The 15755-nt window shown below is 43.7% G+C and overlaps 1 protein-coding gene across 2 annotated transcripts in view; it reads left to right on the plus strand.

Moving 5' to 3' along the window:
• The window catches only part of dnah1 (dynein axonemal heavy chain 1), a 205563-nt gene extending 190234 nt beyond the window's left edge, over positions 1-15329 (plus strand). For both annotated transcript variants that reach the window (XM_062970057.1, XM_062970058.1), the window contains 7 exons: positions 6831-7007; positions 8763-8933; positions 9623-9753; positions 11805-11949; positions 12585-12791; positions 13034-13268; positions 15008-15329. In XM_062970057.1, the coding sequence (XP_062826127.1) occupies positions 6831-7007; positions 8763-8933; positions 9623-9753; positions 11805-11949; positions 12585-12791; positions 13034-13268; positions 15008-15129 (1188 nt within the window). In that variant the 3' untranslated portion in view covers positions 15130-15329. The remainder of the gene's footprint in view (positions 1-6830; positions 7008-8762; positions 8934-9622; positions 9754-11804; positions 11950-12584; positions 12792-13033; positions 13269-15007) is intronic.
• The last annotated feature ends 426 nt before the right edge of the window (positions 15330-15755 follow it).

Genomic DNA, 15755 nt, shown 5'->3' on the forward strand with positions numbered 1-15755 from the left:
GGAGTTTAATCCGGGTAAAAACAAACTGCTTGCTTCAGCCTGGGTATAAACGAAACGAAAGCCAAGGAACAAAAGATACAAAGAATGCAACTAATTGGCAGCAGATTCCTCTCTGCTGCCAACACTGTGCTTAGAGTAACTTGCGTCGCTCCCCCACACACACAGCAGACAGGATCTCCAACACGAGTAAATCAGCCAAGGATTGTAGCAGTTGAGTAGACCAGTTCCGTTCCGTAGATCAAAGCCAGAAGCAGACGTTTGTAGTTTTTCCAAGTCCAAGAAGGGGGGAAGACAAGCCGTGGTCAGTTCAGTCCGAGTTCTCAAAGCAGGAGATGGCGTCCGTCAAGAAGACGACGGAGGGTCAAGCTAATAAGAGTAAGCACAGGTTTGCACAAACAAATGCCCACACAATCCCTCCCGCCGTCTGACCCTGGATTCCAATCAACTTACGTCACAGCACAGGAAAGCACACAAGTCTTCAGGGAAGCGTCCCACACACACACGGATCCCAAGCGTTTGCCCAGATTACCTTGCCCAACGCAATTTGCAATTGCTCCCAAGCCCCATTTTATGCCAGTTACAAATCTTCATCACTGTCAGCTGTCCTCCTTAACCCGGGCGTTTCCTCATCACTTTCCTCGTCAGAGCTGGAACACCTCTGACTACGCCCAACAGCATCTCCAGCTGTGGATCCCGTCCCATCCCTCCAGCTAAACCATGGGTCTAATCCTGAAGGTCCCCATTCATCTTCTGTCCCATCATGGCCAGTGGCACCCACTTCCTCCCTTACCCGAGTCCAATCCATCTCATCCTCCTCTGAGCTAACCAGCCCCTCCTCCATTCTCTCCGTAAACCCTTCGAAAGACTCCTCGTCAGATGGTGCTGCAAATATGTCTCGCAGTCTTTTTCTCTCTCGCTCCTCGAGAGTATCTGACTCTCGAGGAGTCTTACGCCCACGTCTGTCAGTAACAGAGCCATGAGGCTCAATCATAACACTATCCCCTCTCACAAAGGCCTCCTCCCCCGATGGCGGAGAAGTGGCAGTGATACCCTCCGCTATAGCACCACGACGACTAGAGGTATCAAGTTTCAACAGCGAACGATGAAAGACTGGATGGACCTTTAAACTAGACGGTAAACGCAAACGAAACGCAACAGAAGAAATCTTTTTAACGATAGGAAAGGGACCCAAATACCGAGGCGCAAACTTTCCCCCAGCCTGTTTAATATGTTTGGAAGATAACCACACCAAATCCCCTTCTTCCAACTCCTCCCCTGCCTGCCTGTGGCGGTCAGCCTGAGTCTTCTGCGTTGCCTTAGCTTCCAACAGTAAGCGACGGGCAACATCATGCAATGCAGCCATTTCCGAAGAGCGGTACACAGGGTCCGAAGAGACCACATTGGTCGACGGCGCCACACCTCCCCGTGGGTGAAAACCATAAGTTAGCTCAAATGGCGTATGCTGACTAGACGTGTGCACCGCATTGTTGTAAGCAAATTCCGCCACCGGTAACCACTTTACCCAAGCCGTGGGTTGATCTAAACAAAAACAACGCAGATACTGCTCTAAGAGCCCATTAACCCGTTCCGACTGTCCATCCGTTTGCGGATGGAAAGCTGAAGACACGTTTAACTTAGTCCCCAAACACTCATGGAAGTGTTTCCAAAAGCGTGACACAAATTGCGGAGCCCTATCTGAAATAATCACCTCGGGTGCTCCGTGCAAACGATAGATGTGCTTTGTAAATAGTAAGGCCAACGTAGGGGCCGCCGGAATGGTTGAACAAGGAATAAAATGAGCCAGTTTACTAAATAAATCCACCACCACCCAAATACAAGTATAACCCCCAGACTTAGGCAAATCTGAAATAAAATCCATGGAAATGATTTGCCATGGCCTCTCCGGAACAGGTAAAGACGATAACAACCCTCTAGGGCGCCCAACAGGCGTCTTACTCTGCTGACAAACGGCGCAGCTGTCACAAAAGCGCAGAATGTCTTGCCGCATCTTTGGCCACCAGTAGCTCCTGGTGATAAGCTGTACGGTCTTGAACCTGCCAAAGTGCCCAGCCATGGGTTCGTCATGGTGGGCTCTAATCACCTCCAACCTGAGGGTCCCTACTGGTACGTAAACCTGCCCCCTACGCACCAATACCCCGTCTTGATCCTGGAGATGCGGCAGTATGGTACGGTTACCTGCAGAGAGCAGCATCAGTTGCTCCTGAGTCCACACATCATCCTTCTGAGCCTCAAGGATCTGGTCATGTAACCCAAGCTCATTATCTACAACACACAGAGAGGCAGTAGGCAAGATGGTCTGACATACTACCTGCTCATTGGTCTTAAATTCCGGCTTGCGGGATAAAGCATCGGCCCGCAAGTTTGCCTTCCCCTCCACGAACTGCACCTTGAAGTTAAACCTGGAGAAAAACAAAGCCCAGCGGATTTGACGCTGGTTTAACTTCTTTGCTGTTTGCAAGTGCTCTAAGTTCTTGTGATCAGATCTGACCACGATCTGGTGCCGTGCCCCTTCAAGCCAGTGCCGCCACACCTCAAACGCCACCTTAATCGCCAACAACTCCTTCTCCCATATGGTATAGTTCTGCTCGAAGGGTGTTAGTTGCCGCGAGTAAAATCCACAGGGACGCAAGGTCCCTGAGGAATCCTTCTGAGACAATACAGCCCCCAACGCGTAGCTAGAAGCGTCCGCTTCTACCACGAACGGTCTGTCAACATCAGGATGGGTTAGTATGTTGTCCGATTGAAAACTAGACTTTAGTTGTAGAAACGCCTCGTGAGCTTCCCGCCCCCACACAAATGGCTGTTTCTTGCGCAGAAGCTGCGTCAAAGGTACCGTGAGCTTTGCAAAATTCGGAATAAACTCCCGGTAGTAATTAGCGAAACCCAAGAACCTTTGTACATCCTTCTTAGTCTTCAGCTCCTGCCATGAGTTGACGGCGTCAACCTTATGTGGGTCCATTTTAAGTTCCCTACCTGACACTACATGACCTAGGAACTCCACTTCAGGCACATGAAAGACGCACTTGGAAGCCTTGGCGAAAAGCCCATTAGCCCGCAGTCGGTGCAGAACCTGCTTGACATGTTGACGATGTTCTTTCTCGTCCTTAGAAAAAATCAAGATATCATCCAAATAAATCACTAAAAATTGGTCAATTAGGTCCCTGAACACATCGTTCATGAACCTCTGGAATACCGCAGGAGCATTACAAAGCCCAAAAGGCATGACTCGGAACTCGTGGCATCCGAAACACGTGTTAAATGCCGTCTTCCATTCATCCCCTTCCCGTATACGGATTAAGTTATAGGCCCCCCGCAGGTCAAGCTTGGTAAAGACCTTAGCCCCTTGCACCCTTGATAACAGTTCCGAGATTAAAGGCAGCGGGTACCTATCCCGAATGGTGTATTTGTTTAGGATCCGATAGTCACAGACCAGCCTAAGTTCCCCAGTCTTTTTGGCTACAAAGAATACCGGTGCCGCAGTTGGAGAACTAGATGGGCGAATAAACCCCTTGGCTAAATTTTCATCTAGAAACTCCCGCAAAGCTTGCCTTTCCGGTACAGTCAAGGCATACAGCCTCCCTGCTGGCAGTTTCGCACCTTCTGCCAACTTGATGGCGCAATCATATGGCCTGTGCGGTGGTAATTTGTCCGCTTCTCTTTTACAAAATACATCAGAGAACTCCCCATACTCAGCAGGCACTCCCTCCATATCAGAATGAGTAACATTTAGAGTGCAACAGTCCTGCCTCTTTAAGATCACTTTACGTGTTGCCCAATCTACATGTGGGTTTACTACAGCTAGCCAATCCATCCCCAGGATCACATCATATCTAGGCAAGCTCGTAATATCCCACACAAACGTTCCCGTTACTCCCTGCACCTCCCACGTTACTGCTGAGGTTTCATGGTTAACCACCCCAGTCTCCAGCAGTCTCCCATCTGCTCCTTCCACCCACACGTCGCATGCCTTGCGCACTCTAGGAATGCCATGCTTCTTAGCAAACTCAATATCTACATAGGAGACCGTAGCCCCTGAGTCCAGCAGTGCCAAAGTAGAAACAAGTTCCCTTCCCCCAACAGATAATGTAATGGGTACGAAAACATGCTTCCTCCCCTCAGTTGACTGCTTGAGGAGCCCTAGTGCGTTGGACTCACGTCGCACTAGGGCTGGCCTTTTCCCGAAAGCTGGGAAGGTTTCACATTACAATTTTTGGCAAAATGCCCAGCCTTCCCACAGTACAAACACAAGCCCAGCTGCCTCCTACGGCTCTTTTCCTCTGTAGACAGCTTTTTAAAGACCCCAAGCTCCATGGGCTCTTCCCCCATCACCACAGGTGCCCTGGTTACATGCATGGGTGGCGCACACATTGCTTTTGAGTGTTTACGAGCCTCGAACCTTGCGTCTAAACGCAGCACCTTAGCTACTAAGGCGTCCCAGCTTTCAGCCGGCTCCAAGCGTGCTAATTCATCCTGGAGCATATCACTTAACCCGGCAGTAAATAAAAGCATGAATGCATTTTCCCCCCAATCCAGCTGGTGGCGATACAGGTTAAACTTATTTAAGTAATCCAAAACAGTCCCCTTTCCCTGTTTCAACCGATACAGAGCCCACCCAGCGTTCTCCGTGCGGAGAGGATCCCCAAAAGTATCAGTTAACAACTTTTTGAAATTATTCAAATTGTCCTTGACTGGGTCATTTCCCAAAATTAAATTAGTGGCCCATTGTCCTGCGGGACCGGTCAACAAACTCAAAATAAAGGCCACCTTGCTAGTGTCTGTAGGAAAAGCATGAGCACTGAGCTGAGAAAAATAAAGCTCCACTTGTGCCAAAAAGGTTGGCAACTTGCACCTGGTTCCGTCAAAGCGTTCAGGAGTCAAAACATGTCCTTTCACAGCCTGAGCTGTTTGGCTAACGGTAAAAGCCGTTTGCAATTGGTCTACTTTGGCCCTTAACTCATCCATCGTCTTCCTGACGGGTTTATTGCTGCAATAAACTTTTTATGGGCGTTGGGCAATCTGTCAAGGACAGAACGCCACAAGATTCAAAGTAACAGAGTTTATTAGATTACAGAACTCAAAAAATGCCCGTAAAACACAAGGGCCAGGCAGTTTTTGCCTTTAGGAGCAAAAAGGGGCAAAAGTAAATGTTCAAAAGATAAACCGGATTAAACCGGAGTTTAATCCGGGTAAAAACAAACTGCTTGCTTCAGCCTGGGTATAAACGAAACGAAAGCCAAGGAACAAAAGATACAAAGAATGCAACTAATTGGCAGCAGATTCCTCTCTGCTGCCAACACTGTGCTTAGAGTAACTTGCGTCGCTCCCCCACACACACAGCAGACAGGATCTCCAACACGAGTAAATCAGCCAAGGATTGTAGCAGTTGAGTAGACCAGTTCCGTTCCGTAGATCAAAGCCAGAAGCAGACGTTTGTAGTTTTTCCAAGTCCAAGAAGGGGGGAAGACAAGCCGTGGTCAGTTCAGTCCGAGTTCTCAAAGCAGGAGATGGCGTCCGTCAAGAAGACGACGGAGGGTCAAGCTAATAAGAGTAAGCACAGGTTTGCACAAACAAATGCCCACACAATCCCTCCCGCCGTCTGACCCTGGATTCCAATCAACTTACGTCACAGCACAGGAAAGCACACAAGTCTTCAGGGAAGCGTCCCACACACACACGGATCCCAAGCGTTTGCCCAGATTACCTTGCCCAACGCAATTTGCAATTGCTCCCAAGCCCCATTTTATGCCAGTTACAAATCTTCATCACTGTCAGCTGTCCTCCTTAACCCGGGCGTTTCCTCATCACTTTCCTCGTCAGAGCTGGAACACCTCTGACTACGCCCAACAGCATCTCCAGCTGTGGATCCCGTCCCATCCCTCCAGCTAAACCATGGGTCTAATCCTGAAGGTCCCCATTCATCTTCTGTCCCATCATGGCCAGTGGCACCCACTTCCTCCCTTACCCGAGTCCAATCCATCTCATCCTCCTCTGAGCTAACCAGCCCCTCCTCCATTCTCTCCGTAAACCCTTCGAAAGACTCCTCGTCAGATGGTGCTGCAAATATGTCTCGCAGTCTTTTTCTCTCTCGCTCCTCGAGAGTATCTGACTCTCGAGGAGTCTTACGCCCACGTCTGTCAGTAACAGAGCCATGAGGCTCAATCATAACACCATAAGAATGTGCTTGAAGCAAAACAAGCTTTGCTCTGTGACATTTTACACAATACTTTTTCAGAAACCATTATAATGTGTAATGGGAACAATTCTCCCTCTAATACATACACCATTTTGGTCCCAAATGACCGATAGTATTCTTTAATGGCTGCAGTTGGCACATTTGTCTATTTTTTTTCCTCTTGAGCTGTTTTAGGTCCATTAGTGTAATTCCACAAACTAGATAATCACTTTTGATTTTGAGAACAAACTCCCCCTGACCCAAAGCAAATCAGTCTCTACTTGTCCCCAAATAACCAGTTATTTTGAGATTATATGTTCTTTGGGGTCAAAGCACGCATGGCATAAGGCATTATCATGCAAGGTTCACTGCCATGTTGTACATCATTTCAGATAACCATCTAAATTTTCCAGAAGTTTTTAGAACAAGGAAAAGAGACTAGAAAGGTTCAAGTGTGCTTTAAGGGAGACTGAGATTGAAGACAATAACTTTATTTTTAACTGGCTCCCAGGTGTTGCCTGTTAAACCTCTCTCGCTTGATTTTCATTCCTTTTGATTGTGATGTGTACTTCATTGTGTTGTTAGCTTCTGAAAAGTAGGTGAGATATAATTATGTCTGTGCCCTGGCTTGTTGTAGGTTTTGAAGTACACTGCTGGTGAGATCAACTATGGAGGCAGGGTGACTGATGACTGGGACAGACGCTGCATCATGAATATTTTGGAAGATTTCTATAACCCTGATGTTCTGCTTCCAGAACATTGTTACTCGGAATCTGGTATCTACAAGCAGATTAGTACTACTTATGATCTTGCTGTAAGTAAAAGAAAACAGTAGGCACACACACTGCTTATACAAAAACTCAAAGCTCTCCTTGGGTCTGGGCATGTAGTTCTCTATCTAGTTTATCACATCATGGGTTCAAAAGTATTTTTGAGAATTTGACTCACATGTTAAGCTTTCTTCTCAGGGAGAAGATCTTGGAGTCCTTGTGGACAACAAGTTAAACATGAGCCAGCAATGTGATGTGGCTGCTAAGAAAGCCAACGGGATTTTGGCCTGCATCAATAGGGGTATAGCGTCTAGATCCAGGGAAGTCATGCTCCCCCTCTATTCTGCCTTGGTCAGACCACACCTGGAATACTGCGTCCAATTCTGGGCACTGCAGTTGAAGGGAGATGTTGACAAGCTGGAATGTGTCCAGAGGAGGGCAACTAAAATGATCAAAGGTCTGGAGAACAAGCCCTATGAGGAGCAGCTTAAAGAACTGGGCATGTTTAGCCTGCAGAAGAGAAGGCTAAGAGGAGACATGATAGCCATGTACAAATATGTGAGGGAAGTCATAGGGAGGAGGGAGCAAGCTTGTTTTCTGCCGCCCTGCAGATTAGGATGTGGAAAAATGGCTTCAAACTACAGGAAAGGAGATTCCACCTGAACATCAGGAAGAACTTCCTCACTGTGAGAGCTGTTCAGCAGTGGAACTCTCTCCCCCGGAGTGTGGTGGAGGCTCCTTCTTTGGAGGCTTTCAAGCAGAGGCTGGATGGCCATCTGTCGGGGGTGCTTTGAATGCAATTTGCTGCTTCTTGGCAGGGGGTTAGACTGGATGGCCCAACTCTTCCAACTCTACTATTCTATGATTCTATGATTCAGGGAAGCTGTTTGTGAAATAAAATCTTTGGTCTTGACACATGGTATGACTGTCTCTCCAAAAATACAAATTCTGGGCAAAATCATTGATTTGATCCTGGCAAAGTAGCATATTATTTGGAAGGCCAAAGGACAGTTTCCTGGATCCTGGGAAGAATGAAGGTCCAAGAAGTTGATCCTGGACTGAAGCATTTTGATATTTATTTACTGTGAATGTTATTGGGGGAAAGCAATATCTATCTTCCTGTTCAGGAAGTTGGGTGATGCTGTTATCCAAGGTGGGCAACTGTGGAAGAGGAGGGAACCACATTCTTTTACAAAGAGACCTTTGCTTCATATACTTTTTGGGATACCAAGGAGACATCACTATGTCTCTTGCTGGGCCATTTTTTTAAATAACAGGAAGTGAGCAGAAGTTACTTTCTCCTTATTTCTGTTTCAAGAAAGTGAGGAAAATTTTTTAAAAATTGTTTCAAGTCCCAGGGGCCCAGAGATGTCCAAACAATTTGGAAAACCCCTCTGCAACCTTTAAAAATCTCAGGGGGGGAGCCATGGAAAGCCTTGAGGGCCATAAAAATGCTAAATCCTACTTGCATTAGGAGGGTTGGAGGAGACTTATTTAATAATGTTAAATCATGAAATACTAGGTCTCTTCTTGTGCAAGATTAAAAATGCATTCTTGTAATCCCCACATACTGAAGCATGATATGATACGAGCTGCAGAATGACCAGTCTACTAGAGATGTACATATTCACATGTGTGTTGTTTTCCATTATTTGTGACTGTGGGATCAAGAAGCCATAGGAAATCAGTATTACTGCTATTGCTGGCATCTTTTTCTGTTTTCTTTCTGCCTTTACTATGGTGTTAGTCTTTCTGAAAGCTATTCCTCCTTGTCCTGCATGCTGGCTTTCCCCCTGTAGGGATACCTCCAGTACATCAAGAGCCTCCCACTTAATGACATGCCTGAGATATTTGGACTGCATGACAACGCTAACATCACTTTTGCTCAGAATGAGACATATGCGCTGCTTGGAGCCATTATTCAACTGCAACCAAAGACATCAAAGGCAGGAGGTCGAAGCCGTGAGGAGGTTGGTGAGCTTATTACCTTGTATTGCAAAACCAACTGACAATTATTTTTATAAATAGAGCACTGTCTTTCCTATAATTCCACAGGAAAGCAGAAAAGGTGCAGAATGCAATACTGGGCATGTAATGCAGTTTGCTAGGAATAGTTTTTGCAGGTCCACAGTTTTCTAGTCTTTAAGGTTTAAAAAATATAGATGAAAATGAAAAGGTAGTGATTTTTGGAATCACTGCAAGAAGAATAGCATTTCCAGGATATGATGGCAGATATTCATTGTCTGCCATAGCTCTTGATCACACTTAATATAACATAGAACATTTTATGTACAATAAACAGTAATGTGCCATAACTGTTTAGTTTGTAGAGTTCAGTTCTTCTTTGTCTTCTTTGTGACAATTTTGGATTGTATCATTGTGTTATTACCTTTTTTAAAGTCACACACAGCCCTCCTCTGGTGTGTGAAGATCTTTAGAAGTCCAGATCACAGACCTCTGGGGTTACTGCCACTGGAGGATGAGGATAGGGTCGCAGTCTTCTACCTGCTGTGAAATCTCAAGCCAATGGCAATGAAATGCTGTGTGGAAGCTGGGAGCTTTGCATGTACTTCTTAAGCAGCAGCCACTTTTTAATCAACCAATATAAATAAATTCACTCTTATTTTTTTGCATGTGTTTTTTCAATCTATTTCCCTAGATTGTGGAGGAGACTTCAAATGACATACTAGAGAAGGTGCCTCAGCCCATTAACCTGCATGAAGTAATGCTGAAATACCCTGTACTCTATGAAGAGTCCATGAACACTGTTTTGGTACAAGAGGTGATCAGGTACGACTTCTGCTATGACTCATGATGTCTCTGCCTTTCTCTCTGTTCACTTGTTGTTTATTCGTTCAGTCGCTTCCGACTCTTCGTGACCTCATGGGCCAGCCCACACCAGAGCTCCCTGTCGGCCGTGGCCACCCCCAGCTCCTTCAAGGCCAAGCCAGTCACTTCAAGGATACCATCCATCCATCTTGCCCTTGGTCGGCCCCTCTTCCTTTTTCCTTCCATTTTCCCCAGCATCATTCTCTTCTCCAAGCTTTCCTGTCTTCTCATTATGTGGCCAAAGTACTTCACTCTGTGCACTATGGTTATGAAATCTAGTAAAGGAGCAAATACTAGGAAAATGGGAATAAAGTTGAACTGGAGGCAGGTGCATTTAATAAGCACAAGCTGCCTTTCCACTTTGCCCATTGACATTCAGTCACACTCCATTTGTCTTCTCTATATGAAATATGACATCAGCTTCATTTTAAGGTAATAGAAATGGGGAAGAAAGAATACTTAGGAAGAAAGCCCCCAAAACGGGATTTTCCTATATTTTGGGTTTAAATCATGATTGAAAATCATGATTTTGGTGAATGAGACAGAGTTTAATTCTTTTGTGGTCAGCCTGGATTAATACTTTACTCTTGTGGACCATAGTGAGAAATGAAGTCCAGGTAAAGCTGACAGTGAAAGCCACAAAGCAAAGCTGCAATTAGTATTGTCATCGTATTCTAAAAAGCTCCAGCTCCAATTTCTTGATGGAAATCCAAACTGAAACATTAACTGGGAAAAAAGGAAATGATCAAAACACATTAATAGCTACATTCTGTACAACCTATTCGTAACCTAGAATTATAAATCTATAATTGCTTCATGTTCAGCAAGACTTCAGAAATGCACCCCCAGCGCACACAGATAACCAGCAGCCAAATTAGTCAAAGGAGGTCTGTTCGGTTTTTGATTAGGCACAAAGAAGGTGGCATTTCTAGTGCCGCCTCCAGGAAGTGAGGCAGCAACACACCGAAGCAGGACCTTGTCACAATTCGTCACTACAGCCTCAATTCCTGGCAGGTTAGAAATGGTATTTTCCTTGTGCACAGATTGCCAGCTGGACAGACTTTCTTTGCCCGGCCTGACTGCTGGCTGAAAGGTGAGCTTGAAGGGTTGGGCCTGGAAATATTACAATGGACGATATCACATTAGAGTTCTAAAGTGTATATCCGTATTTCCCTATCGCTTGGCTTGCTCCTGCAGAACTCTGGGAAATGCAGTTTATGGAAACCGAGAACCTCTCCAGAATTCTGCAGGAGCAAACAAGGCAATGGCGAAATGCAGACCTGCACTTTAGAACTCTAATACGATATTGTCCTTAGTTATATATACAAAACAAAGCTGATGTTTAATGGCCATTTTAAAAAAAATGAAATGTGTATAAAAGCCAATATCCATCAGTCCACAATGTACAAAGTATCCTTATTGTTTAGCTATGATGACAATGTATAATTGGCCTTCACATCTGATTTCTCATATGACCTGCTTCCTTTTTAAGGAAAGCATCCATAGAATATACTTGGATGTGTAAAACAGTGACTACTGAATGAAAGGTGGCCCCTTGTCCTTCCAGGTGTAGAATCTTTTGGTTACAGCGGGGGTTATGCTTCAAGTCTCGGAAAAATAGTTTTAATGTCCATGTCTAAAACTACAAAATGTTTTTGTAATGCAGAATTAATATTCTGATTAACCAAAAAGGAGTTAATACTAGACATGCCAACATCATATACAGAAGCGGCACTCTGCATTATCCTGTAAACACTTGACTGAAGTAGCCAGTTATTTTCTGAAGACTGCTTTCCTCTGCCTCTTTAAAGTTTTCCTGCAGTTATGTCAAGTCACCCCCCCCCCCCCCACACACACACACACACACAGCTGGGTAGTATTTTCTATAAATCTTTTGGTTGGAATGCAGAAAATAAATGAAGCTTTCTTAAATTTACCAAGAGATATAAGTACAGAACCATACTAGGAGATTAGTTTGTTTTATTGACCAAATGCTTGCTTTGCTTTCTCAGATATAATCGTCTGCTGGTAGCAATTGCACAGAGTTTAAAAGATCTGCTGAAAGCTCTCAAAGGCCTTGTGGTAATGTCATCTGAGCTGGAACTGATGTCCACTAGTTTGTACAACAATATTGTCCCAGAGAGGTGGAGCAGTAAGGTACATATGATGGCAAAATCAATATTTTTATAGTTACAGAAGCTTAGGTGTTCCCCCAGTCATCTTGTGTGATATGAAAATTCTTTTGTTTCATTTCTCTGTTCTGATTGACTGCTTCACAAGCAATATCAAACCATGCTGAAATTTTGCAGATGTAGAAATGGACCAGAGTTAACCTTGTCAAAGCATCTATTGCTTGGAGAAATCTGGATCATAGATTCTGAATTTATTACAGGTTGAGTGCCACTTATCCAAAATGCTTAGGAACAGAAGTGATTTGGATTTCAGTTTTTAATAATTGTACTGTATTTGCATCTATGTAAACAATGAGATAGACTGGAAATGGGACAAACACAAAATCTATTAATGTTTCAGAGACATTATACACAATATTTTTATTTTGTGCATGAAACAAAGTATAGCAAACCATCAGAAAGCAAATATATCTCTATCTCAGCCACACATGTTGACCATTTTGGAATTCCAGATAAGGAATGATCAACCTGTACTTGAATTTCACTTTTTAATTAGAAATGCTTACTTCTTAACACCAGTAGAATTGTCCATGGATACTTAGCAAACTTTCCCTAAAGGCAGTCTGCCAAGTGAGCTTTTGACTCTTTCTTTTCACACAGGCATACCCCTCCCTGAAGCCTTTGGCCTCTTGGGTAAATGACCTATTGCTGCGCATTGAATTCCTGCAGAGGTGGATTGCTCGTGGGATCCCACCAGTGTTTTGGATAAGTGGGTTCTTCTTCCCTCAGGCCTTTTTAACAGGAACACTCCAGAACTTTGCCAGGCAGTCTATCACGTCCATCGATACCATCTCTTTTGATTTTAAGGTTAGTAGATTGTATCAAATGCTGAATAACACACATCCTTTATACACTTCACTAAAACCCCAAGTGCCAAAAGCCAGCCTGCTACTCAGTCATGATCCCGTTAGTATCTGCCACCCAGTGAATCTTTTACAAAGTGATGTCAGCGTAATGTTATAGGCAGACTGACTTCTATGTTGTTCTGTACTGGCAGATTTCTTTTCTACACTTTTCTGAGGCCTTGCTTTTTCATCTTCTCAATGCAGGTGATGAGTCAGTCAGTGCATGAGCTAACCCAGCGGCCTGCTCAAGGATGTTACATCCATGGCTTATTTTTGGAAGGGGCTCGGTGGGATAGCCTTTTGTATCAGCTCACAGAGTCACAGCCAAAGGAGCTCTACACAGAGATGGCCGTCCTGTGGTTAGTGCCTGTGCCCAACCGCAGGCCTCCAGCCACAGGCTTCTACTTCTGTCCAATCTACAAGACACTCACCCGGGCAGGTAATCATTGCCTTTAGTCAATTTTTAAAGGGGGAAACATTTGGTGAAAGGATTGCTCTAAAGGATTGCTCAAAACTAGAAAATTTTCCAGCCTAGTTCTGTCTTCAAATGTTTACCCAAGAGAATCAGTCTGCAGCTGTAATGGACTGGATTAGAATGAACTAACTGAAGCTTGATCCAGACAAGACAGAAATGTTTCTGGTCTGCTATAAGAGGCAACTTGAAGGTGCACACACGCATGCACACTGCGCTCTTTTAAGTGGGACTGTCTTTAAAAAGGCAAGTTTCAAGAGGCAAGTTGAAACATTTCTATGCTGTCAGGCTTTTAAAGACTAACTATGATGGGGTTTTAATGCTATATGGTGCTATTTGTATGTATGCTTTGTGTAGTTTAGTGGATTTAAATGTATTTTTTATTTTATAAATTACTTAATCTTAAAAAAATAACTTTTAATATTTATACATTTATTGAAGTTTTTATAATTTTGAATCTATATTATTTTCAAATAGGTTAGCTTCCTTGAGTCTCATTACTGAAAGGAAGAAAGAGATAAATACACTGGTAATCCTAGCTGGCAGTTATGAACGTGTAACCTACGGTTGCATACTCAGGACTACTTTGTATTCACAATCCATATCTAGCCTCGTATTCAAGGGAGAGGTCAGGACCATACAAGTCCAGTAATTCCATTTTATGAGAAAGGGTCTGTTCTGCTGTCATTTGAAAACGTCCAACCCCCTTCCCTGCTGCCCACATGCCCATGTGGACCCTCTCCAGCATGAACTTCTGCCTGTGGCAGTTAGAATCACTCATGAGAGGAGGTGGGAATGTCACTGGGCTACTTTCCAAGTGACAGGGAAACAGGCCCCCACTGACTGCAGTGGCTGCTGCCCAGTAATAAGTAGGGACTGTGGGAGGAGGATGGGATTTACTGAGTAATTATTTCCCCCACTGATTTTAGCAGGAATTTTTCACAAGGGAAAAAGTCCTATCTCAAGTCTCTTACACATACATAAAATTAATTCAAGCTGCTTTTATGGATGCTAGCAAATATTTTACAGTAGAGTCTCGCTTATCCAACCTATGCTTATCCGATGTTCTGTATTATCCAAGGAAGTCTGCCTCCCGCAGACTGTTTCTCTAGGCAGCAATGTGCAGTGGGCCAACACACCCAACAACAACACAAGTACAGCCACACTCCCAAACAAGTGGCAGACTTGTTGCAAAACATGTTTTGGTGCTTAATTTGTAAAATCATAACATAATAATTTGACGTTTAATAGGCTTTTCCTTAATCCCTCATTATCAACATTTTTGTTTATTCAATGTTGGATAAGTGAGACTCTGCTGTATTTCTAAATAGAGACACCACTCCCAACACTGCAGTCCACATTGTTATGCCACTAACAGGAATCTCTCTTCAGCAAACGATTCCTGTTGTAACCTAACTGCTTGCAGTTACTTACTATATAACTTGTTTCCGCTCACATTCTCCTTTTAACATTCCCTGACAGTTTCTTAGTGAGCTATATGTTATTTAGTTGTGTATTTTCAGCAAGACTCTTTAACTATTTCTAGTAATAGCAATTTAGAAATCAATATTGCCTATTTGTCATGCAGGAAGTATGCTCCTGCAGCAACCCACAATTTAGCTGCAGGAGCACTGGTCTTCAAGGGATACTATTTTGTCTAATATATAACAGTCTACTGTATCCCATTTTCATTTTGTCTTTTTTAGGGACACTGTCAACAACTGGTCATTCTACTAACTATGTGATTGCTGTAGAAATTCCCACAAAAAAGCCCCAGAGGCACTGGATTAAACGAGGTGTTGCTTTGATCTGTGCCTTAGATTTCTAAATACAGAAGCAGTTGTTTTTATGGCTCATTCCACAAAAATTGAGTTTTTCAGTAACTCAACCAGAGTGTTTGATTATCTGAAGAAACACAGACTCATACATGAACTAAGACATCCTACCCATAAATGTTAGTAATGTAACCGTTATGTAGTAATTATTTTAATTAAAAATATATATTAAAGTGTTTTTAGCTTAACAGAATGTTTGTGGTATCATTCATTGATTCTAAAGACTGTATTATCATGCAACATCAGGAACCACTTTTGAGCTGCATAGAAATTAGATTAAGACCATCATCTTCAGCACAACCCAGGGATGCAGAAATGAGTAACCAACTGGACCAAATCACAACCTTTGGGGAATTTTAAGTATAATGCAGTAATGTAGACTGAAAGGTATTGAAGTATAGGAAAAATTAATTTGTAAAATGGTGTAAGGTAGTTATTTCTCCAGAGATATACAGTGCACAACTCTTAACCTATGGTCACGTTAAATATCACCTATATCCCTTTTCAATATAGAATGTGAGCAGTGCCAAACCAAGCTCTGCCTAGTTTTCTGCTTGTAGGCATTGCAGCCAAGAACAGAGGAGGAAACAGACCCCTTGCCCAGGAAACAGTGTATAAT

Source organism: Anolis carolinensis, chromosome 2, assembly GCF_035594765.1.
Source record: "Anolis carolinensis isolate JA03-04 chromosome 2, rAnoCar3.1.pri, whole genome shotgun sequence".
In the NCBI taxonomy this organism is placed as follows: domain Eukaryota; kingdom Metazoa; phylum Chordata; class Lepidosauria; order Squamata; family Dactyloidae; genus Anolis; species Anolis carolinensis.